Source organism: Podarcis liolepis (assembly GCF_965112155.1).
Source record: "Podarcis liolepis genome assembly, chromosome: 12".
In the NCBI taxonomy this organism is placed as follows: domain Eukaryota; kingdom Metazoa; phylum Chordata; class Lepidosauria; order Squamata; family Lacertidae; genus Podarcis; species Podarcis liolepis.
Window position 1 is genome coordinate 22646762 of NC_139563.1, and position 24222 is coordinate 22670983.

The window sequence follows — 24222 nt, forward strand, 5'->3', positions numbered from 1 at the left end:
CACCACAAAATAACAGGGTGGTTTTTAAAAACTTCATAGGAATGCAGTTTGCAGATCAAATGAAAAATAATGTTTTAAAGTCCCTCAAAAGGCCTGACAAGCACCTGTGTAGTCCCAGAGCTTACAAAATGTTGATACTAGCTGGGCCTATAGAGTGGGAAGAATGCAGAGGGTGGGGAACCTTTTTGAGCCGTAGGGCTGCATTCGCTTGTAGGGAACTTTGCAGGAGACAGAGATTTCCCCTTTCCCATGGGCTTCCTATCGCTGCTGTACCAGTTACACTGGCTGCCTGACTATTTCCAACATGAAGGTTTAGTAATCTTAGACAACACTTGGATTTTGGTGGGTCTACAAAGGCATGTTGAGTTATAAAGCCTTACGCAGTTCAGGAACTCAATACCTTAAGGACTGCCTCTCTCCATATTAACCAGCCTGGACCCTGCTCTTGTCATCCAAGGCTCTTCTCTACGTCCCCTCTCCTTGAGAGGTTCAGAGGGTGGCAACATGAGAACGGGCCTGTTTTGTGATTGCCCCTCCATCTGTCAAATGGTCTCCCCAAAGAGGCCATCATTACATGTCTTTAGGCACCAGGCAAAAACATTCCTGTTACCCGGGCCTCTGGCCATCAAATAATCTATGGTCTGTTAACACTGTGTGGCGGAGGGACTGTTAGTATGACTATTTTATTATTATGCTGTCTATTATTATGCTTTGTTTGATGTTTTCATTATTATTCTCCATAAAATATGTTTTTAATGTTGTACACCGCCATTGGTTCTTTTAATAAACGGCAGTATATAAATCAAGTATAAAATAAAATAAAATAAGCCCCACCCCCACCACACGTCCTTCATTATTATTTGTGCTTATGATGGTATATGCGATCCCACTTTCAATACTGTCTGCTTCTGCAAATGTTTTGGGGATGGCACATACTGCTTAGTTTCCTATCAGTGCATGTCCCATAGATTCCAGCTGAAATCCTGTAACTTTTAAACCACAAATGTTACGAGGTGTTTTGTTTTGTTTTGTTCTCATTTTCTTGTGCTCCTCCACATGGCTATAATGTGGTAACATTGGGGAAGCATCACAAAAATAATAAAGCAGAACGATGACATGTGGATGGTACAGTATGAATCCATCTCTAATGCGCTATTATTGAATACACCTGTGGCGGGGGACGGGACACCAGTCTAGAGGAGCTCTTTGGATGCAGCTCACAGTGGTACCCTCTTATAATCTGAAACCTCACAGTCATGTTTTACATTTTAGCTTCAGAACGCTCAAGAAATCATAAAACTGGAACTTGACAGGGAGAAGCAGAGAGTTCTAGCTAAAGCTCTGGTAAGTTCCTAGAGAAAAATATTAAGCTACTAAACATCACGTTTGCTGGGTCTTGTTCAGATATTGCATTATTGCACCTTGTGCATTTTTCCTCATCTTTCCCTTCCCAGTAAAATGGCTGGAAGGATTGAGCTGGTGTCCCAACGTGAAATGGAGAATTCATTCATAAATTTAGGTCAAGCTCCATTGTGACCTCTCAAGCTTATCAGCATTATTATATAACAAAATGTGCTTCCCAGCTTTCTCAGCCACCTTGAAAATGGGAGCAGAGGTGGTGTGTGATCCTGAAGTTTAAAATTCCGTCCTGAATATGTACATGAGTATCAGATTACAATCCCTTAACTGTTTATTCTGCGTCTTTCTTCAGCTCTTGAAGACAAATCCAAGGGTGGCACTAGAGTTTGAACTTGGAAATTAGAATTCTACTCTGAGTTTGCATGCCAGATTTAATCTTCACTTCAGAAAATCACATTGTGACATATTCTGCATTTTTTACCTTCTCCTTTAAAATATGAGTGAGGGGTTCAAGTTGGTATTTAAATGTGAAAGACATAATTACATTCATCATTAATGTACATATGGAGTCTCATTGTGATATCTGAGTGTCCAAGGGTATTCTATCCCAGTAGTCCCAGCCAGGGAACAAAGTTCTAGCCCAAATGGAGCTATGTAGTAGGCACAGAGTCCAGAGACACCACATCACGTGTCAGTAGTACCAGTTCAGGATCCATGATCAAAGTCTGGACAAGCTAAGGCCAGGTTCCAGCAAAGCAAGGTCAGACAAAGTAGAGAAGAGGCGCAGCAAGCAAAGTCAAGCAGCTGAGATGACAAGGTCCAAACGTCAAATAAACAAGGTAGGCAGCACCATGGATAGCTCCAAGTGGCTCCTAGGCTTAGGCAAGGCAGGCTTGAGCGTTGCTCCAGACACCAGTGAACCTAGACTGAGTTTTAAACAGGACTGCAGCTTCTTCTCAGCACCCAACTATTTCACCTGTGGCATGGAGGGGAGGCCAGAGTTCTACTACGGCCTCTGGGGAGAGCTATGAAATCTCTTTCGGCCAAAGAGACAGTGTCATTGTGGACATCTCCAATGCTGAGGAGGCAAGACAATCAAAGGTTGGTTCAGAGGGCAAATCCTTTTCCTTATCTAAGATGAGGCCTCTGAATCCATGTCCTCTTCCCTCAAGGATGGGGAGTCATTGCCTATGGGCATAGCAAAGGGAGAGATTGTGTTCCAATCTGTTTTATATCTAACCTGGTCCTCTGGAGAGCTATGGCGCCACCTGGGCAGCACTTAAGTGGAGAAGTTTGAGACCCCACTCAGCAGAATGTGCAGGAGGACCTCCACACCGAAAACTGGCTTGCTGCATTACCACATTTGGATGTGAGCGATGTAATGCACGGTGCCATCTAAAGAGCCTAGAATTACCTAAATGAACTGCTGCTTGTAAATAGTTTGCACATAACACTTGGCCAAACCAGGGCTTAGCATGAATAATCAATGTGCAGGTTGATCCAATGAAGCTGAATGTTGGAACATTCAGGGCAAACAAAAGAAAAAACTTATTTACATATTGCATAGTTACACCATGGAAGGTGCTCATGTAAGAGGTAGTGACGGCCACCATCTTGGATGGCTTTATATGAGGTTTGTTTGTTTGATTGTTTGTTTGTTATACCACCCTTCATCCAAAGATCTCTGAGATTATACAAACTGATAGGGGATATGGCTATGAATGGTTACTATCCCTGACAAATGTGTTCTTCCTCCATTGTCAAAGGCAGTGTGCTTCTGAATGCCAGTTGCTGGAGGGAAGAATTCTGTTGTGCTCAGCTCTCACTTCCCATAGTTCTCTGGTTAGCTGCTTTGAGAAAAGGGTGCTGGACTAGATGGGTCACCGATCTGATCCAGCAGGCTCTTCTTATATTCTTAGCCAGGTTCCCAGATCAAAGGTGGCATCCGATGTGCTCCTCCCCCAGTCCTGCTGCTGCCCTGCTGCTGTGGTTTGGCTTAGCGTTATAGCTGAACCTGGACTCTGTTGACTGGACTCTGTTATTCATGAGCACAAATCACCCCATGCATGAGATAAGCCAACAGGTGCAAGGTCAGCCAAGCCAGTTGCTATGGCAATGGCCCAGTGCTAACTATATAAATGATTAAGGCATGTCACTCAGTGGGTTGAAGTCTACGTTACATCTTGAATTGCTGAAGCAACAGAATTTATATTGGTGTGTGTGTATCTGCATAGCCTACAAGCTGAATGTATATATCAACATCTGGAACTGTATTACTGAAGCCTTTTCTTCAGTAGCAGCAAAGTTGCCTCTGTGTGGTGAGTGGAATTGGGTGACAATTTGTGGGAGTCTCACTCCAGCACAGTAGCAGCAGAACCTGAGGTGGAGTGCAGCAGCCACAATTTTCACTCCACAAACTTGCCTGCAGAGAGTGGGAACACATTCAATATGGTTCTCATTTAAAGGCAAACTTACCAAATTTTTACGTTTTAAAAACAGTATGTCAATGGAAAAAGAGCTATCCTTCAAAATTCACACATCTGAATATTTCAATCCAGCTCTCTGGCCAAGAAATGTGTGCAAAAATGCCTATACAGTGGTACCTCGGGTTACATACGCTTCAGGTTACATACACTTCAGGTTACAGACTCCGCTAACCCAGAAATAGTGCTTCAGGTTAAGAACTTTGCTTCAGGATGAGAACAGAAATCGTTCTCTGGCGGCATGGCAGCAGCAGGCGGCCCCATTAGCTAAAGTAGTGCTTCAGGTTAAGAACAGTTTCAGGTTAAGAACAGACCTCCAGCACAAATTAAGTACTTAACCCGAGGTACCACTGTACAAGGGTAAACTGTGCATGCAAATGCATATATTAGTGAAAATAACATACACAAAAGCATTGTAATAGAGGAGATTGTTTTGCAAAATGTGTAAATTAGGAGAAATTGGACACAAGAATATGTATAGTAGGAGAAATTCACACAAAAATGTGGACTACTTTTCAGGCAGAATCTTTTTAAAAATTTGCAAACTGATGTAGAAATGTGGAGAAATGAACTTTTGATTGGAAGAATGAGAACCTGAAAGAAACCAAACTGGACATATTTGTCCATCGCCAAGCTTTCCTTTCTAGTTCTTGAACTTTTATAAACAATTTATTCCCGCACCCACGTTGAATTTTCTTTTGTCTTTGTATTTTTAAGGAAGTGAAAGAAGCACAAGAAGCTGTAAAAATGGCAGAGGCCGCTGCTGCTGTCGCTGCTGCTGTACCAAAGGTGATTTTTACTTTATTTGTTGTTTATATTCTTAATACCTAATGATATGGGATGTACCTGATATACATTGTATGGTATGCTTGACTTTTGGGCTGGGAGATGGAGGTGGAGAGAGGATTGGAATGAGTATCGCCTAAAAGCACAGCTGGTTGGCTGGCTGGAATCCTCACACACACAAACAAAACACCCTGCAACCAACCATACCTTGGGGCCTCTGCCAGCAAAAATAAGACACCTATCCACACGACATTGATTAAAAAAAAGCTCCACTCATATACCATGTAAAGAATGAAAGTTTAAAGTCTCCCTCACCTCCTCCGCTTTCCGCCCTCCTATTTTTCTCTTTCTCTGTTTTCTCCTCTCTTTCTCCCACAGCTCCACATTGCCTGCAACAAAAAAATGTCTCAAACTGACTGTAAATGACATGTATGAAGGATTCTGTGGTTTGAAAACAGAGACACAGAATGTGCTTTTGTTACTTATGGAAAATCTTACAATAAAAAGTGTGCATGTGTGTGTTGTGATAGAAGTTGTTGGAGAAAGCCTGCTCTCTGAGGGTTGCTCTTCAGCCGCCTCCACTGTTGCTGCTTTGCAAATGGCACCGCCCACAGCCTGCCTTGTGGCAATTCACTCGCGGCCCATTTCAGTCAAAGTCTTGGTTTCCTGCCTCAGTGGCAGCAAGGAAACACGGTGGGACGCAGAGCTGCATAAGGGACGGCCAGACAGCAGGGGTGCCTTCCCCGCAATGACGGGCAAACTTGGAGAGAAGGGAAAGGAAGGAACAAAAAGGATGGGATCTTCCACACGAGGGAGGGGAAAGCGGGGCAAGTCTCCCTCTTCAGTTAATTGGTCTGCCTGGTGAATGCATTTCTCAGCAGAGATGAGGAGCCGAAGGACCCCAGTGTGTGCACTTCTTCTCTTGCCCTTGGTTCCCTCTGCAGATGAGACTCGTTTGCCAGCCCAGAGCTAAAGACTTCTGAGGCACGAGACTCCCTGGAAGCCCCACACTCTGAACTTGACAGCCTCAACCTCAATGTTGTTTATTAGGGTTGTTTATTAGGTGGCAAACAAGGGACGCGGGTGGCGCTGTGGGTAAAACCTCAGCGCCTAGGACTTGCCAATCGTATGGTCGGCGGTTCGAATCCCCGCGGCGGGGTGAGCTCTCGTTGTTCAGTCCTGCCCACCTAGCAGTTCGAAAGCACTCTTAAGTGCAAGTAGATAAATAGGTACTGCTTTATAGCGGGAAGGTAAACGGCGTTTCCGTGTGCTGCGCTGGTGCTGGCTCGCCAGAGCAGCTTCGTCACACTGGCCACGTGACCCGGAAGTGTCTCCGGACAGCACTAGCCCCCGGCCTCTTAAGCGAGATGGGCGCACAACCCTAGAATCGGACACGACTGGCCCATATGGGCAGGGGTACCTTTACCTTTATTAGGTGGCAAGGGAAAGGCGCTAGCACAAGTAACATTTCAACATTTCAATAGGAGGTGGTCCCATTGCCCCTTACTGGTATTACTGGTGTCATGCCCCCCCTCCGATGTGTCGCCTCATCCTCCTGTCCTTGTAGTGAAGCGCTCTGGGCAACGCCCAGTGCTTTCCCCGCCTTCCTCTTCCTCCCTCTTTCCTCAGTGGGCAGCTGTGGTGGCAGCGCCCTTCCTGTCCCTCCCTCACAGCTGGCACAGGGGCATGGTATGCACAGGTGTCTCTTCGCAGCCATGAGAAGGAGGAGGAGGCACCGCCTCAGCCCCAAAGGCCCGGCCCAGGCACAGTTTGCCTCCCTCTGACTTCAGCCTTGATAAGGGAGCCTGTTGTCAGGGCGTCTGGTTGTGTCCCCTCAGAATTTTTTTTTGGGGGGGGGACTATGCCACTGCTTTTTTATTTTTAACGTGAGAGGTTCTTGCTTAATTTTTCATCTTCTCAAACTCTAGTGAGGCTTCCAAAGATAGTTTTGTACACAAGGCATGTTTCTTTCAATTGACCTAGTATAAAACAAATATCTCCATGAGATCAGGTGACTCAGAGCCTTATCTGTTGTGGTCTCTGTTCCCTGGATGTTCTCAGCTGTGCTTAACTTAAAAGGTGGATGCAATGGTTGCCTTTTAAATAACAAAATGTTACTTTTATATTCCTTCACAAAAGACAGGGTGAATTTAGAGCTAATAAACACTGACTAAAGGTTATTGTTACCTTACATCTTCCTCAAACTTCAAATAGTGGCATTCAGCAAGCCAAGTACTCAAAAGTTAACATCTAAATTCATTTATAAATCTCCCTGGCTCTTTGAAGCTGTATTGCCCGCAAAAGATATTTGACTTCCTTTATTAATCAAACTGATATTTGGGGAAGTGTGACATTCAGTGGGAAAGCCGCACATGCTGAGATTAGCTGATTCTAAAAACTGTTCCAGAAGAAAGGACAGAAATATGACCAGTTAATTATAATGTGCAAATAGTTTCAAAATATCTGTAGTTTGTACTGATAAATATAAAATGCAGTGGGTTATCAAGCTTTCTGTTTGCTGTGCTCTAGGAGGCAAGCTAGTAACCCCATGCATCAGTGTCATTAATCCCTTAAAAACTGTTCCCCAATAAATTACCCTGCAGGATCACCAGCTGATAAAGTATAAAGCCCACTGAAAGTAATATGGCTTAGGTGAGTCTTAACTCACTCGCTGTGTAGATTTCAGTAGGACTTCAGCATCACTAACTTTCCCTGGATAGGGGCCAAAGGGTTAATTTTTTGGAGGGGGAAATCTACGTGATTAATATTTTTAGACCAACCAACAGAGCAAAGAGATGGTAGTGACAGCTGGAAACTTGGAAGTGTGGCTCATCCATAACTAGGGGTGTAGGAAAGCAGAAATTTCTGTTCCAACATGTATTTGCCACAATTGACAGTTTCCATTGGGATTATGGGAATTGTAGTTCAACTACATTGAGGTGGGCACTATGTTGGCTACCCCGCAATAAAGAGAGTTTAAAAAGTGGAACATCATGGCCAGGATCTGAAGGTCAGTAAACTGAAGGGAGCCTCGGGTTTATATTTCTCAAACAGCTACCATGCCACATGGCAAAGCTCATATTGTTATGAAATGTTGATGTATATTTTATTACCTTATGATTTATTTTATTTATATACCACCTTTATCTCCCAACCATGTTGTCAGGGAACTGCCATCAGAGCATCAGGTGGTGGAGGGACTCAGGCAGGATGAAAGAGACTCAACTGCTGAAGCAGGGACCAGCAGGGGGAGGAGTGGGTCTCTGAGGGAATGCGAGCAGGAGGGAGGGCTCAGGGAGGCTTCCAGCGAGAACAGTGGGGAGGTATCGGAGTCTCCCATAGGGAGACCCACACCTCGCAGGAAACTGTCACGCCGTGAGTCCAGGAGACGCGTTTCCGTTAAGGAACTTCTTTGCTGGAAACGCTTCCGCAGACAGCCACTGTCGGACTCTACTAGTGACTAGAGCAGACATGTCTGAGGAGCTCCGTCACACACGGAGGTTTGTGGGGTCGCACAAACTCTGAGGGAGCACGTTTTCACGCACAAGCAGCTAATCAAACCCTCACAGCAGTCCGACAGTCTTTGTACGCTGCCTGTGCAAGAGAAGGCATCATGAGCGAACCAACCGGAACCGGAGGAGCAGGGGCTGGAGCTGGTCCAAGCTTGGAAGATAGATACCGAGCGTTGGAGGTTCAACTGGCCCTGCAGACGGCGAGGTTGGAGGAGAGAAGGGCTCAGGATGCAGACAAGAAGGGGAGAGCCACGCAATTCCCCAGAAAGGTACCAGGATTGGTGCAGAAATTTGGGGGGGACCCCAAGGACTACCATGCTTTTAGGACAGAGATGCAATATGCCCTTAATGTGCAGTTCGATGAGTTCCCTGATGAGGAATCGCGAGTTGCTTTTGTAATTGGGCATCTTGAGAAAGGGGCTAGAGACTGGGTTCGACCCCTAATGGCAACGCACAATGACATACTAAAGGACACAATGAAGTTCTTTCGTGCAATGGATATCATGTTTTCCAGCGATATTGAGGAAGGGGTGGTGCGCAGACAGCTAATGGCTTGTAAGCAGGGAAGTCGATCCGTCCGTGAATATTGGACTGAGTTTACCATGCTGATTCACAGACTGAGTTGGGATTTATCGGCGGCACCCGTTCAAATGCTATTTGAAGAAGGTCTTTCTTCGGGGGTGAAAGACGAGCTGGCACGGAGCCCCAGGGCGGAGTCTATGGATCAGCTGACCAAATCTGCGCTGACCATAGGAGCGCGGCAGGAGGCAAGAGCCTTGGAGAGGCGGGAAGGGAGAGGGGAACGTTGGAAGGAGTTCCGCATTCCAGACATTCCTGAGCCAGCTTTCCCGCCGGCAGAGCCGATGGAAATCGGAACAGCGCGCGCGCGCGCATTTTCAAAAACCAGCGAGGGAGCTAAGAAGGAGGGAAAGGGCCCCCGGAAATGCTATCTCTGCCAACAGCCAGGCCACTTTGCCAGAGTCTGCCCCCAGAGGAAGGAATGGCAAGGGATGGTGGGAGCTGTTGAGGGGGGAGAAGAAGGGGGAGCGGAGCAGGTAAAAGCCAACGCCTGGTTGCCACAATTGGGGCACTGCAGCCAGGCCAAAGAGCAGTGAAAGTGCCCGTGCCAGAAGCTCCTCGACCTGCTCTAGTGATTGAAGTGTCGCTAGAGCTGCAGAATGGGCACCCCCTAAAAATAAAGGCGCTATTGGACTCAGGCAGCTCCTGCAATTTTATGAGCAAGGAGTTTGCTGCTGAACACCAGATACAGACCATCCCTTTAAGCAACCCCCTGCAGGTGACCACGATTGATGGCAGGGAGTTGTTGGGAGGAGGAGTCCGCTTGCAGACTGTCCCAATGATAATGAGGGTGGCAAGGCACACAGAACTGATAGCGTTTAATGTGGCCACCCTGGGAGGCGCTCCCATTATTTTGGGAATGAGCTGGCTAGCTCTACATGATCCGCTGGTTGGCTGGCATCAAAGAGTGGTGTCCTTTGGTTCAGCACATTGCCTAGAACACTGCAAAGGGGAGAAGGGTTCAGCAGGGGCCCAAGCCACCCTAGCAGGGACTGAAGTAATGGGGAAGGTGAAGGTACCACCACAGTATGCAGATCTCAGCGACGTGTTCAGCGAGAAGGAAGCTGACCAACTACCACCTCATAGACCCTTTGATTGTCAGATCAATTTACTCCCAGGAGCACAGCTTCCCGTGGGCAAGTTGTATGCCATGTCAGACAGGGAAATGCAGGAGTTGCGAGGGTTCATTGACAAGAACCTGAAGAGAGGCTTCATCAGAGAGTCCAAAGCAGCAGGGGGGAGCCCAGTGTTCTTTGTGGACAAAAAAAATGCGGACAAGCCGAGACTTGTATGTGATTTTAGGCGGCTGAATGCAGTGACTGAACCGGTGGCGTTCCCTATGCCCAGAATTGATGATATTTTGACCAGGGTGAGGAAGGGAAAGATTTTCACAAAGCTGGATCTAAGGGGGGCGTACAACCTGATACGCATAAGGAAAGGGGATGAATGGAAAACCACCATGTTTACCCCTTTGGGGGCGTTTGAATACCTCGTTATGCCATTTGGATTACAAGCAGGCTCCGCGTGTTTTCAATCTTTTATGAACCACGTGCTGGGCCCTTTGCTCTACAAGAATTGCGTTGCCTTTCTAGATGATGTGTTGGTGTATTCTGAGAATGAGGAGCAACATGTGAGAGACGTCAGAGAAGTGTTGAGCAGACTGCAAGCCAACAGGCTGTGGGTCAAACTGGAGAAGTGTCGGTTCCATACCAAGGAGGTGGAATTCCTGGGGTACCGCCTGTCAGACAAGGGATTGGCCATGGATCCCGGCAAGGTACAGGCAGTGCTGGAGTGGAAAACACCCAAAACCAAGAAGGATGTGCAGAGGTTCCTAGGGTTTGGAAACTTTTATCGTAAGTTCATCCGCAACTTCGCCCATCTGACGGCGCCCATCACTGACTGTCTCAGCAGTAAAAAGAAGTTTGTATGGACGGCGGAGGCGGAGCGAGCGTTTGAGGAACTGAAAAGGGCCTTCGCCTCTGAAGAACAACTTCTGCATGTGGATTTACGAAAGAAGCTAAGGGTTGAAACAGACGCATCTGACAGAGCCATAGGGGCGGTGCTTCTTCTGCAGCCGGGGAAGGAGGAGTCAGAGTGGCGTCCGTGTGCCTTCTTCTCGCGGAAGCTGAACAAATCCGAGAGGAACTACACGGTGTACGACCGAGAACTGCTTGCTATTCATGAGGCGTTCCAGAGATGGAGGCATCTGCTAGTTGGTGCACAACATAAAGTGCAAGTGTGCACGGACCATAAAAATCTAGAGTACTGGAGAACGGCGCGAGTGCTCAACCAAAGGCAGTTGAGATGGGCCCAAGAGTTCTCCAAATTTAACTTTGAGATTTGTTATGTGCCAGGCCCAGAGAATGTTAGGGCGGACGCTCTCTCACGCAAACCTGAATATTTGGAGGGGGAGGGAGCACCCGAAGAAACCCATATCATTCCAGAGGACCGCTGGGTGTGTGGGGCGACTTTGGTGGGGCAAAGGGAATTGGTAGAGGGTACGGTGCAGGATGCATACGCCCAGGGGAAACTCAGGGATCTCAGAGGGGAGGAAGACAAATCCGGTGGTTTTGAGGAGAGAAATGGGGCATTGTATTATAAGGGAGCGTTATATATACCTGAAGGGGAATTGAGGGAGAAGGTACTCAAGCAGCTGCACGATAGCCCCACAGCAGGGCACTTTGGGCAACACAAAACCATGTGGCTGGTTACCAGGGAATTTTGGTGGCCCAAGGTCAGGGAAGATGTGCGGGAGTATGTGAGAGGGTGTGAACAATGCCAAAGAGCCAAGGGGGAGAGGCAGGCGCCGGCTGGTTTATTAGAACCACTGCCCACACCTGAGAGACCGTGGGAAGCAGTGGCAATAGATTTCATGACTGATCTGCCAAGGTCTAGAGGGAAAACAGCCATCATGGTTGTAGTAGACCTGTTAACTAAAATGGCCCACTTCATAGCCTGCTCACATGCGGTTACAGCAGAAGAAACCGCCAAATTGTTTGTAGAGAATGTGTTTAGGTTGCATGGCGCCCCCTTGAGGGTGGTTTCAGACCGAGGGAAACAATTTACTTCCAGGTTCTGGAGGAAGCTCATGAGCTTACTGCATGTAGAGGTTAATTTCTCGACGGCCCGTCATCCTGAAACCAACGGGCAGGCGGAAAGAGCAAATGGGGTTCTCCAACAATATTTGAGGTGTTATGTTAATGACAGAGAGAATGATTGGGTGGAGAAGTTGGCGTTGGCAGAATTTGCCTACAACAATGCAGAGAACGTGTCCACGGGGATGAGCCCCTTTTTGGCTAATCACGGGTGCCATCCCAGAGCCTTCCCAGGGGGGGAGGGGGAGAACTGGAGCGTTCCAGCTGCAGAACAGTTCGTGGAAGAAATGGAAGCGATCCATCGCCAGCTCCAACTCAACTTAAACAGGGCTAAGGAGGAATATAAGAGGCAGGCAGACAAAAACAGAAGGGAAGGTGAAAGCATCAGGGTGGGGGACCAGGTGTGGCTGTCAACCCAAGGGTTGCCATTCAAAGGAGGTTGTAAGAAATTAAGACCCAAAAGGCTGGGTCCGTTTGAAGTCATACAGCAGGTCAATCCAGTGGCTTTCAGGCTCCGGTTACCGAACCACATGAAGCTGCACCCAGTTTTTCACAGGTCGTTGCTGTCACCGTATAGAGGAGACAGTGAGGGGAGGGTCACTAGGGGACCAGCAATGGAGGAGAAGGAACACAGCTACCATGTAGCGGAGATCCTCGATTCCAGGTGGAAGGGAGATCAAGTAGAGTATTTGGTAATGTGGGAAGGGGAACCGGAGTCGGAAAACACCTGGGTTAGGGCAGAGGATGTCAATGACGAGGTTTTAATAGAGACTTTTCATCAGAGGTTCCCACGTAAACCTCAGCCTGTAGCGAGGTTCCGAAGGGAATACTTTGCCACCACCGACGAGGAAGAGGAGTTGGAGGGGTTCCCAGATTCTGAAGAGGAGGAGGATTCAGCTGGCCAGGACGACGATCGATGGAGAGAATTGTTCGAGACGTCAGAAGATGAGGAAGATTCGTTTCGGGGTTTTAGCCCTTCACCTCCCAGGGGGGAGGAATTGGGAGGGGGTGAGGGGGGCCCTGGAGGGGAGGTGGATGTCAGGGAACTGCCATCAGAGCATCAGGTGGTGGAGGGACTCAGGCAGGATGAAAGAGACTCAACTGCTGAAGCAGGGACCAGCAGGGGGAGGAGTGGGTCTCTGAGGGAATGCGAGCAGGAGGGAGGGCTCAGGGAGGCTTCCAGCGAGAACAGTGGGGAGGTATCGGAGTCTCCCATAGGGAGACCCACACCTCGCAGGAAACTGTCACGCCGTGAGTCCAGGAGACGCGTTTCCGTTAAGGAACTTCTTTGCTGGAAACGCTTCCGCAGACAGCCACTGTCGGACTCTACTAGTGACTAGAGCAGACATGTCTGAGGAGCTCCGTCACACACGGAGGTTTGTGGGGTCGCACAAACTCTGAGGGAGCACGTTTTCACGCACAAGCAGCTAATCAAACCCTCACACATGTCAAGGTGGTATACATGGTTCTTCTCCTTCGCCCCATTTCATCCCCTTACAACAACCCTGTTGAGGTGGTTTAAGCTAAGTGATGGTGACTGTCCTAAGGTCACCCAGTGAGCGTCACGGCAGAGTAGGGATTCAAACTCTGATCTCTCAGGTCATAGGCCAACACTCTAACCATTACACCAAAACTGCTTAGAGCTTTTGATGATTCAGCGGTATATAAATCCTGGTAAATAAATCAGTAAGAATAAATAGGAAACTAAAAAAAAAGTTTCTTATATGATATGAGAGAGGGGTTCAAGGAGGCTGCTGTTTAAAGGAACTGGGAATCAAAAAATCCTACTGGGCATGACCAAACCATTTGGGTGCTCCTAAAGTAGCTTTTTTGGATCCTAGCCGTCCTGTTGGGATTTTTTTTGTATTTATGCATGTATATATTATTACATATATCCCACCTTTTATATCCCCTAAGGAGCTCAAGGTGGAATACATGGTCCTCCCCCTCCTCAATTAATCCTCACATGACCCTGGGAGGTAGATTAGTCAGAGGGACAGTGACTGGCCCAAGGCCACCTAGTGAGAGCTTAATGGCAGAGTGGGGATTCAAACTCTGGTCTGCCTGGTCCTAGTGAGGGCCATCCCTGTGAGGTGGCCATGGCTGCTGATCTGGTGACGGTGTCCTGAGTGGGGTTGTCTATCCAGGGCCGGAAGTGAGAGCTGCAAGGAAAACTGGAGCAGAAGGTGTGAGTGAAAGTGAAAGGAAAGTGATAACATTGATCAGATAATGCTGAGGGGAAAGCCGCCTGAACAGTTTCAAAGTAAGAAATATATTATGAGGCCATAATAAAATTATGGGGCAGAGCATTCCATTATTAGATTACACCATCCTTATAATGAATTTAATGGTCGACTTGCAATGCTTTAAATTATCATTAATAACTTGAAAAGGAGCACTAGCTCGTATCCGACATTAGTCATACTCAAGAGTCGACCCATTCAAATTAGTCACCATAACTGACTTAGGTCCATTAATTTCAATGGGTTTACTCTAAAAGTTAGCTTGATACAACGTTTCACTACTACATGAATGCCATATTCTTGAATAATATAGACGCTTCAAGGAACCATTCCTTGTTGCAAGCATTACCTAGAAATAATTGGCACTACCTGCTGTTCCTGCTGTTGCACAGCAATGGGGCCAGCAGTGATTGGCCTGGTGTACCATGCTTGTCGATTCCTAGATCAGGGAACTGATTCCCCTCTGTCTAGAGCAGCTTTTGCCAGCCTGCTGCCTTCCAGATGTTTCAGCAGTTGGAAGCTGCAGTCCAAAACATCTGGACGTCACCATGTTGGCAAAGGCTAGTCTGGAAGCACCTGAATGACGAACAGATTAGGATCCCTGAGCTGAAGCCCACTTCATGCACAAGCGTGACAGCATGGCAGAAACTTCCCTATGGTTTGGTCTCACAAAGCTCAGGAGTGTGAAAATTTTTCAACCATGTATGCGGAACTGACTCTGTGGGTCTTCATGCACTGCTGTGTGCCAATTGTGAAGACGGGGGCAATCTTTAACCCCAAAGAAATAATATACTACTAACAGGAAATAGGATAAGGTATGGGTTGCACTCACCTCTTTCGCTGTTATATCAAGAAAAAAGTACTGGTTCCAATCAGAACCTCAGAGTCCCTGGGCCGCTCTCCCCGCACCCCAATATCCCTGCTTAATTTGCTGATTATGTCCATTGCTACTGTGGCCTTTATGTGAATAAGTCAGCAAATAGCACTATCTATCTGGGTAATTTTGGCTGGTATTCAGAGGCATACTGGAAGGCATCCAACAAGGTTCATAAAGCAGCATGAGAGAAAATAGAATACAATTACTGTTAAGCACATATGCACCTTGTTCAATATTTATCATCTAACACAGATTTGGCGAAGTCCCTTGAATTGTAGGCAGATACAGTGGAGGGCACCTGCAGCCATTTCAAAAGGTTTGCAAAGCCTTGTATTTGTATATATCTGAGTTGTGTTTGCGCAAGGAAATTTGCTCTTTTTTTTTAACATGAAGATATAAAAAAAGCACAACAGGATTCCTGCGTTTCGCAGAAAGTTCAGTCACCTCTAATGAAAATCTTACTTTCCGCTAACTACTGAAAACTGATTATATATTTAAGAAAAAGAAATGGGTTTGAAATATGATATAATAACCTCATTCACCTAAGGACCAGTTCTTAACCTACCTGAGAGTTTCTCACATGTTTATAATAACAAATTTTACGGTTTTGTTTAACTCTGAGCAATGCCCGCTATCCAAAAAAGGTTAGCCTAAGGATCTTGCAAATGAGAAACAAGCTGCTATGTGCAAATAAATAGCTCATATACCTCATGCAGTTCAATATTTCCTTGACAATTTCAAGTTGCGTGTTTGATGCATGTTGTTAAAACTTTAAGGCAATGTCCATATAGATGCTATTTGTTGCTTTATTGATAAATTTCTGTATTTGTCTTTGTGTGCTTGCATACATTAGAATTTTTTTTTATGTAAACTGCTTAGAGATTCTGTATATTAAGTGGTGTAAAATATAATGCAATACCAAAACAAAATACAAATAGATGTGTTCTGTATTCTCCAGTAGCTTTCAGCACAACCCTATACATGTCAAGTCAGACAAGGCCAGCTGGGCTTCCCTTGGGAGGGCATCCTGATTCTGAACAACGCCATGGAAAAGGCCCTGCTGCTCATGTCTACCTGTCATACTCCCTGTTTGCAGAGCAGGAAGACAATGGATCTCAGTGGGGAGGGGGATCCCTCCGAGACAAGGTGTTCCTTGAAAATCTCCAAGTGTGATGTCCAAAGTGCGCAACAATAACTCAGGTTCGTTTATTGCTGTTGTTATTTTTTCACAGGTGCCCTCAGAGCAAGAAGGAAAGCTAGCAAAGAAGGGAAGGAAAGGACTGAAAGGGAAAGTAAAAGCTGCTGCTGTCTTTGCTGCCGTTGCCGCTGCCACCTCCACCAAAGAGGCCAGACAAGCTGCCGCAAAAGAAGCAGAATTGTTGGTAGGTCTTGGTGATAAGGTATTGCTTTATTACTCTGATCTAACGTAACTTGGGGGAATAGACACCAGGCCATATAAAGGTGAGAGTCGTGGTTTGTTTTTTTAATGACACTTCCAGCAGAAGGCCACCTGCATCCTCACCTGATATTTTTCATACGTCTTGTGTCCAAAACAACCGGTGTAACCCACACACCTCATCTCACTACCATCCTTAAGAAGAGCACCACATCTGGGTGCTTCCTCAAGAACACAAGCATGCCTTTGCTTAGATTTTCACTGCCCGTGCTTTCCTTTCAGGACAGATAGACCAAGACATACTGGTTGTGCCCATTCTAGCCCTTTGCTCAGGGGTTGCAATCCTATGTCCAGTCAGTTTTTATGGAGACTCCAGAAGATGATGATGTCAAATCTTTACAAAAGATTCCCTGCTATTTTGCTACTTGGGAAACTTTGGTCTGTGGGCCTAATTTGGTCTTGCCCAAGTCCCAATTTGACATGTGATGCCCTTCCCCACAAGCCATGCCCACCCGTCCCACAGGAACAACCAAGAACTTAAAGTGAGTTTCCGATTGTTCCTTTGCAAGCGGGCTCCCTGCAACTACTGATCCTTTGCAAGTAGGGCTCTCCCAAGTTGGCCGGATAAAGCAGTATAGATTCTAAGTGCTTCCTCTAGACAGGGCATTTTCCTCCCTCTGCAGAGGAACCCTCATGCTAAGTTTGGCGATGAAAGCTCGAGAGGTGGCTGACCCTATAGAGAAGAGATGGACTGACAGGCAGACAAACCACTTTCCAAAATTTATAGTATATTTGTCATTGCAAGATATTTTAGAATATATCGCTATAGAAAAATTGAGATTTAAGTCATTGATTGATGGATTGAAAATTAATAGCAGTGGCCAACTATTATTGTGTGTGTGTGTGTGTGTGTGTGTGTGTGTGTGTGTGTGTTTAGTATACAGTGGCAATCAATGCATGGCTCTCTTTTGTAATACACTTGTACAGGGAGATGAGAAAAAAGCCTTACAAGAAGAGATAAAGAGGCTCAGAAAATCTGAACGAGATGCCAAGCTGCGCGTAAAGAGGTATATGCACAAGAATTTGCTGTGTACACAAGGATTTGTCACATATATTATAAGATTTGTTAACTTCCACGCTTACAAAACATACCAATGCTATTTTTGCCTCTCTGTTTAGACTTGAACAGGAGTTAAGTAAATCGAGTCAATCTTGGGAAATGAAGTTCGAAATTCTAAAGAAAAGGTATTATTACATTCAAGATGATAAAAGGTCTGGAAACCAAGCCTTATGAGGAACAGTTGAGGGAGCTGGGCATTTAAGCCTGGAGAAGAGAAGACCGAGAGGTGATAGGACAGCCATCTTCAAAACTGAAGGGCTGCCGCATGGAAGATGGAGCAAGCTTGTTTTCTGCTGCTCCAAAGGGAAGGACTTGAACCAGTGGTTTCAAATTACAAGAAAGGAGATTCCGAGTGAAGGTTAGAAAGAGCTTTCTGACAGGAAGAGCTGTGTGACAGTGGAACAGATCCCCTTGGAAGGTGGTTGGCTCTCCTTCACTGGAGTTCCTTAAAGAGAGATTGGATGGCCATCTGTCAGAGATTCTTTAGCCATCATTCCCACATTGTAGGGGCTTGGTCTAGGTGAGCCTTCAGCTCCCTTCTAACTACAATACTTTGATCCTATACAAACAATTGTGGGCACTCTCTACCCACAGTTAAACATTTCTCAGATCCATTTATTTCAGTGGAAACATACTTTTGCATATGTCTGGATCATACGGTTAACATAAATATATATATTGGATTGGATCCAGAACTATGTTAATTGAATCTAGTCCCACTGAAATTGATGGGAAATTAGTTATGATTTAATCTAAATCCCATTGGTTTCAATAGGAAGTAGGAACAACTCAGTCTGGATCTGAACTTCTGCTGCTAATACTTACAGGTGCGAGAGAGAAACTGTTAAGTGGATATTGGTGCAACTAGCCATATACAGTGGTACCTCGGTTTACGAACTTAATCCATTCCGGAAGTCCGTTATTAAACCAAGGCGCGCTTTCCCTAATGAGGCCTCCCGCTGCCGGTACCCTTCCACCTTTCAGATTCCATTCATAGACTGAGGTAAAGTTTGCAAACTGGGACACTACTTCCGGTTTTGCAGAATTCATAAACCGAATCGTTCATAAACAGGACTGTTCTTAAACCGAGGTACCACTGTATAACCTTAATTCATATAAATGAAGCTTCCACAAGAAGATAATGAAAAAATCTGTTGTACATCATCCATATTGCATAACTGGCACTAGGAAGCGCCTGCTGGTTAAAGGGAGTCAAAACTCCCGTTGGGTACATGGAGGCTTCTGTAGCTCTTTGGGTCCCAGCTTTATCCTTGTTTGAAAATAAATGTTTGGGTTTTTGGTTTTTGTTTGATTTTGTTTGGGTTATTTTGGTTTTTTTGAAACTGCCTTTAATTTTAAAAATACAATTTAAACATTCCCATTTATCTTCTAGCTTACATGCCATTAAGGACGAGATGTTTCTTAGACAATCATTGCGTCAATCAGCAAAATTTAGACGCCCTTCGCTGGCTGATAAGGTACGTTCAGATAAGCAGCCACTAAGGGCAAACACTTTTTAGGTACCGTACTTAAAAACTTGGGGCGTGGGCAGAAATTTTGCATAAAATTTGCATATGCTAATTCACGTGTTTAGATGCCTCTGGGAAATTAAGTTGATGGTTGGCTGAGGCCTCTCCTGCTGCCCTGTAAGGAACTTGTTTTTTAAAAAACGGTTAATGGAGGGAATCCCCTCTTTCAAACCTCAGGTGTTGGCAGGGGTGAGGGATATATATATATTTCTGTTAAGGACTGCATTTACTTGGGGGTGATCTGGGCAGGGTGGGGAATCAGATGCCAGTCGTGGGTAGGGCCAGAGCCGTAAGTGCTCATGAAACCATGATTTCTGAACTGGGTTGGCAAACCATAACATTGAAAGTACTGTGAACAGCACTGGCCATGGTTTATAAATAACAGAAATGCTTACCCTGTCTCCTATGCTCCTTCCAGACAGCTCCTCCTCTGCACATCCAGCACCCTACGGGCAAATTGGCTTCATTTACGAGCAGCTTATATATGCAGTATGCTCCTCTGGTAAGTAGTTTGATGTGTGTCTATAATATATGTTGCTTCGCTTCAGTGTACTTCTCCTCACACCTGCCCACACATTCCAAACAGGTAAACAGGCCCTCTCAAAGGTGATACGGCTTTGGCAGCAGCCTGTACACAATCCCCCTTTGCCCACAGAGCTCCTGATCCAGGAGGGGATTCTGAACTTGGGCTCATAACTTGAAAGATAATTTCTATTTATAATTTTATTAGTTGTGTATATATAAGATGGTGAACACAACTGCTGGTTCCTTTGGACAGTTTGTGTGCATCATAAGCATTGATAGATGCCTGCAGGCACACACAAATGAACACACACTGTCCTTTTTATGTGAACAAAATATGTTGTTACTGAATCACATCATTAGTCCAACTAGGGCTGCATATATACCAGGCTTCCTCAACCTCGGCCCTCCAGATGTTTTTGGCCTACAACTCCCATGATCCCTAGCTAGCAGGACCAGTGGTCGGGGTGATGGGAATTGTAGTCTCAAAACATCTGGAGGGCCGAGGTTGAGGAAGCCTGATATACACCATATATTTAAAGTGCATTTAAAGCACACACACACAAGAATCCTGGAAACTAGTTGCTTAAAGGTGCTGGGAACTGAAGGGTAAATGATAGTTCCCAGGATTATCAAGGTGACAGGGTGCTTTAAATGTATGGGGGGCATGTTAAGTATAGTTGTTTAGTTCACACTGAAATGGAGAATGCCTGTATGTATGAAAATTCAGTTGAAGCTAGGGTTGCCATATTTTGAAGAGCAAAAAAGAGGACACCCAAGAGAAAAAGACTCCATGAAAATTAAAAGCACCGGGGGCGGGGTTTGGATGCAGAGGAGAGGTATCATATTAAAAAAGAAGGGAGGGAATGAGGGCTGGCCCTTGATGTGTAGGCCTGCCCTTGTCTTCCTTTGCGCTCTAGGTCTCTTGTCCTCTGTGTTGTGCTTGCTGTCTTGTAAGCTTACCTGTTTTGGCTCTGAGGTTATTCAAAGGCTCTTCAGAACTGTAAGAATCTGTCACGATGTCACTTGTGTAGGTGTGGCTAATCTATGGCAGGAGATCCTTGATCCTTGGGGGCGGTAGACAGGGGAAGGACAGACCTCTACACTAGCCCCTCTGGCCCTATTGCTGCTATTAGTATTCTCAGAAGTTGGTGGTCCTGCAAATAGTTGCACTGGCTCCCTCTTTGTTGCAATTGTACTGTTTTTAATAGGTGGGTTGGGAACATAAGCATCCCTTTGTGGTTCGTTCTTGCTTGAATGTTGATGTTGTGCCAGCAACCACCCCAGACTCTTTGGAAATGTGACAGCACCTCCTTCTTCAACCTTAATCCATGCTGCTGTTGCAGACTTCCACTGGTGGCTGCTTCCTATCACCAAAATAATCTAATACTTGAGTGGGATGCCAGTGAGAGAGAGAGAGATATCAGCAGGCTTTGCTGTTGCAGTCCTTGGAGAGAGCCAAAATACTGTCACCCTGCACCCTGTTGTGCAGCCTGCTCTTGGGCTGTGTGACCCGACGGTTGTCTGGTCTGAACAGAACCTCCTCCTCTCCAGCTCTGCATGGCACCGGTTCCTGCTGCATCGCTGTAGAAAGAATCTTTATACATTCAATAAAGTTGAAATGTCCATATTTATCCAGCACTGGGGGAAAAAAGAAGGGAGGGAAGAAAAGAAGGAGGGAGGGAGCAGGAAGGAGGAAATCGGGAGTGCAATCTGGAGGGAGCCGTTGCTTCAGTCCCGGGCCTCGACCCACCTTGCTTCCTTCCCCTCCCCTCCGCCAGGTCTGTGCCCAGCCTAGCCCCAGCCACTACCGCCATCTCACCAGCAGACCCTCATTGCCCAGCAGATGCTCCAGCAAAGGAGGGGACAGGGTGGGGGAAATGCTGGGAAGGAGGAGAGGCAGAGAGAGGGGCAAGGCAGGCAATCCAGGCAAAGTGAAAGCCTCCTTGCCTCATGTCACTCAGCAACCAGAGCAAAAGGAAGCGGGGGGGGGGGGGGGACTAAGGAAGAAAAAAAAACACCCGCAAAATTTTGTCGAATTCTAAAAATCCACCTGGACAGAATTGTTAAGCCTGAAAAAGAGGACATCTCTGGGAAAATCCGGACATATGGCAACCCTAATTGAAGCGTACTGAAGCTCTCTGAGCTGTAACAGGTTGATAATTAACTATTGATGTTCTCCTAGCTTATACATGAGTGTTTAACCTTAGATCATGTGATTAAGACATTCAATTGCAAATCTCCATTTTGAAAGGGAGTTGCCTTTGCCTTTTGTCCACAGTCAGAGAAACCTTGTGATAATGAAGCCTCTCCAGGAGCTGTATAGCCTTAGGCTGGATGCAGGCTAATGCAAGCTATGGGAGAGAGAGCTTTGATTTTTGCTCCGGTCGTAATTATGTTATATACTTTAGAAGAAGAACCTATACTTAGATAAGCATATGTTTTATGGAATTATCTGGGTGTATCATTGATCGTTTTTGTATGTGTTTTGCAGAAGTTCTGGTTAGTAAAGCTTTGAATCATTTGCCTTCCAAAAGGGGTCAGCTTTTATGCATCCAGTTGCTTCATGCTGCGCAATATTAATATCTGCAATAATGTACATAGCCTAGCTTAGTACCACAGCACTGTCAGGTATCGAATAGAAGCATTTTCCGTTCCATCATTCAAGCACCCACTAAGCTCCTTTTAAGTAGAGATGCCCAGGTGTGAACGAGGGACGTTCCACTTGTAAAATGTGTGTGCTGCCCCCCAAGCTATGTGCTTATAGGAAACTGCCTTATACTAGGTCAGCCCAGCATTGTCTACTCTGACTGACAGCAACTATCCAGGCTCTCAGGCAGAGGAGGTCTTTCCCATCTCCTTATTCCTGGAGATGCCAAGGACTTGTGCCTCTGAAGCATTTCTTCTACCACTGAGCCAAGTCCCTTCCCATAATCAGGTTGTGTTTATAAAATTGCTGATACCAAACTCATTATTTTATTAGAAATTTCTGCAATTTAGGAGGAGTCACTGCCTTTATAGTGTAAGCTAAGTCTGGGTCTTTCTAGCGTGAGATTTCTCAGAATGTTCCTGTGTGCGAGAAAGGTATTTTTGTGTAAAGAATGGTATCACAATTCATATTATTCATAACTGACATATTTCATGATGATTAAGATGTTTAGATTTACAGTGGTGCCCCGCAAGACGAATGCCTCGCAAGACGAAAAACTCGCTAGACGAAAGGGTTTTTCGGTTTTGCGTTGCTTCGCTAGACGAATTTCCCTATGGGCTTGCTTCGCAAGATGAAAACGTCTTGCGCTTTTTTCTTAAAGCCGCTTGAAGAGGCGCAGTTGCGACGGACCGTGCTTCGCAAGACGAAAAACATCGCAATACAAAAAGACTCGCGGAACAAATTATTTTCCTCTTGCGAGGCACCACTCTATGTTAGTTACCATCCTGGTCAACCAAAAGATGCAGTTTAATTAAAAGGTTCCTTTAATTTAACTGTGCAATGGCTTTTGAGTGACTTTAAAAATAAATATTCCATGTTCAGCCCAAGATAGGTTCTCAGGCAGATTCAGGTTCAAATGAAGATGAAGAAGGCATGGATATTGAGAAAATCCCAGTTCTGATTAAAATTCCCAGCGCTTTTGAAGCTGGTAAGTAATGACATAATTATACGTTGCAGAAACTGTTTATCTTCAGTTAAACATTACATTTTTTCTGTCTTCTCTCTTGCTATTAAAACTGGATTATAGTTGGGGAGAATGTGTCCAAAATTATATAAACAATGGAACCAATAAGCTTTATTCGTTTAAAACTTTTATCCTGCCCTTTCAAAATAGTACAGAAGGCTGTGTGCAAAAGCTAGTATCATAACCATGCCAGAACATGTTAAAATATATATAACAAAGCTACCATCCACATCTATGTGGGAGTAAGCACCGCTGAGATCTGTGCAGCTTGCTTCTGAGTAGACCTGCATATGATAGACCTGCATAAGACTAAAAGAAAGTGTTGGAAAAGATATGGAAACAAAGTCAGAAGATAAGATTCAGACAGTACGTAGGCACCAGAGACTGAGTCAGAAGAGTTCAGTTTAATTTTATTCCAGAAGTAGTTCAGCAACAAGTAGAGGACCAAAGGTTCCCAACCGCTGAGCTAACAGCTGGGAGGTCACATCACACAGGTTGCGTTCCCATTGGCAGGCGACAAGCTAAAAGCGAGATTCTATAAACCAGGGGTCTGCAACCCACAGCTCCGGAGCCGCATGTGGCTCTTTTACACCTTTGCCGCGGCTCCAGGGCAGATACTAGAGAGGGAAGGAGGCGCATTGTGCGCCCCGACACTCCCCACTGTGGCGGGCGCTGTACCGGCTGTGACGTCGCATGGGGGTGGTGCGTGTGTTAGTCATGCACCGTCCCGACGTCACCTTCCCGCACGCCTGCTACATTGTAAGGGGCATGTACGCTGGTCACTGAATTGAAAGGGGGCATGTACGCTGGTCACTGTTTTGAAGGGGAGTGAAGAACACACACACACAAAAAGGTAACTTGTTAATTTAACGTTTATTTCTATGAGGAGGAGTAATTCTGAGGGGTCAAACAAAGAAATAATAAAAAGTGACAAAAAAGTTATTTTTATAATGACGGGTTCTGTGGTTCCCAGTTTTTTTTCCTTCGGAAACGAGTCCAAGTGGCTCTTTTTGTCTTAAAGGTTGCAGACCCCTGCTATAAACATAA

The 24222-nt window shown here is 45.7% G+C and overlaps 1 protein-coding gene across 1 annotated transcript in view; it reads left to right on the top strand.

The window, feature by feature from the left end:
• The window catches only part of LOC310689664 (uncharacterized protein C10orf67 homolog, mitochondrial), a 54120-nt gene that overhangs the window by 19720 nt on the left and 10178 nt on the right, over window positions 1–24222 (top strand). The window contains exons 8-15 of the mRNA XM_083467507.1: window positions 1273–1344; window positions 4560–4631; window positions 16167–16316; window positions 17318–17397; window positions 17510–17575; window positions 18844–18928; window positions 19398–19481; window positions 23034–23139. Coding sequence (XP_083323633.1) covers window positions 1273–1344; window positions 4560–4631; window positions 16167–16316; window positions 17318–17397; window positions 17510–17575; window positions 18844–18928; window positions 19398–19481; window positions 23034–23139 — 715 coding nt within the window. The remainder of the gene's footprint in view (window positions 1–1272; window positions 1345–4559; window positions 4632–16166; window positions 16317–17317; window positions 17398–17509; window positions 17576–18843; window positions 18929–19397; window positions 19482–23033; window positions 23140–24222) is intronic.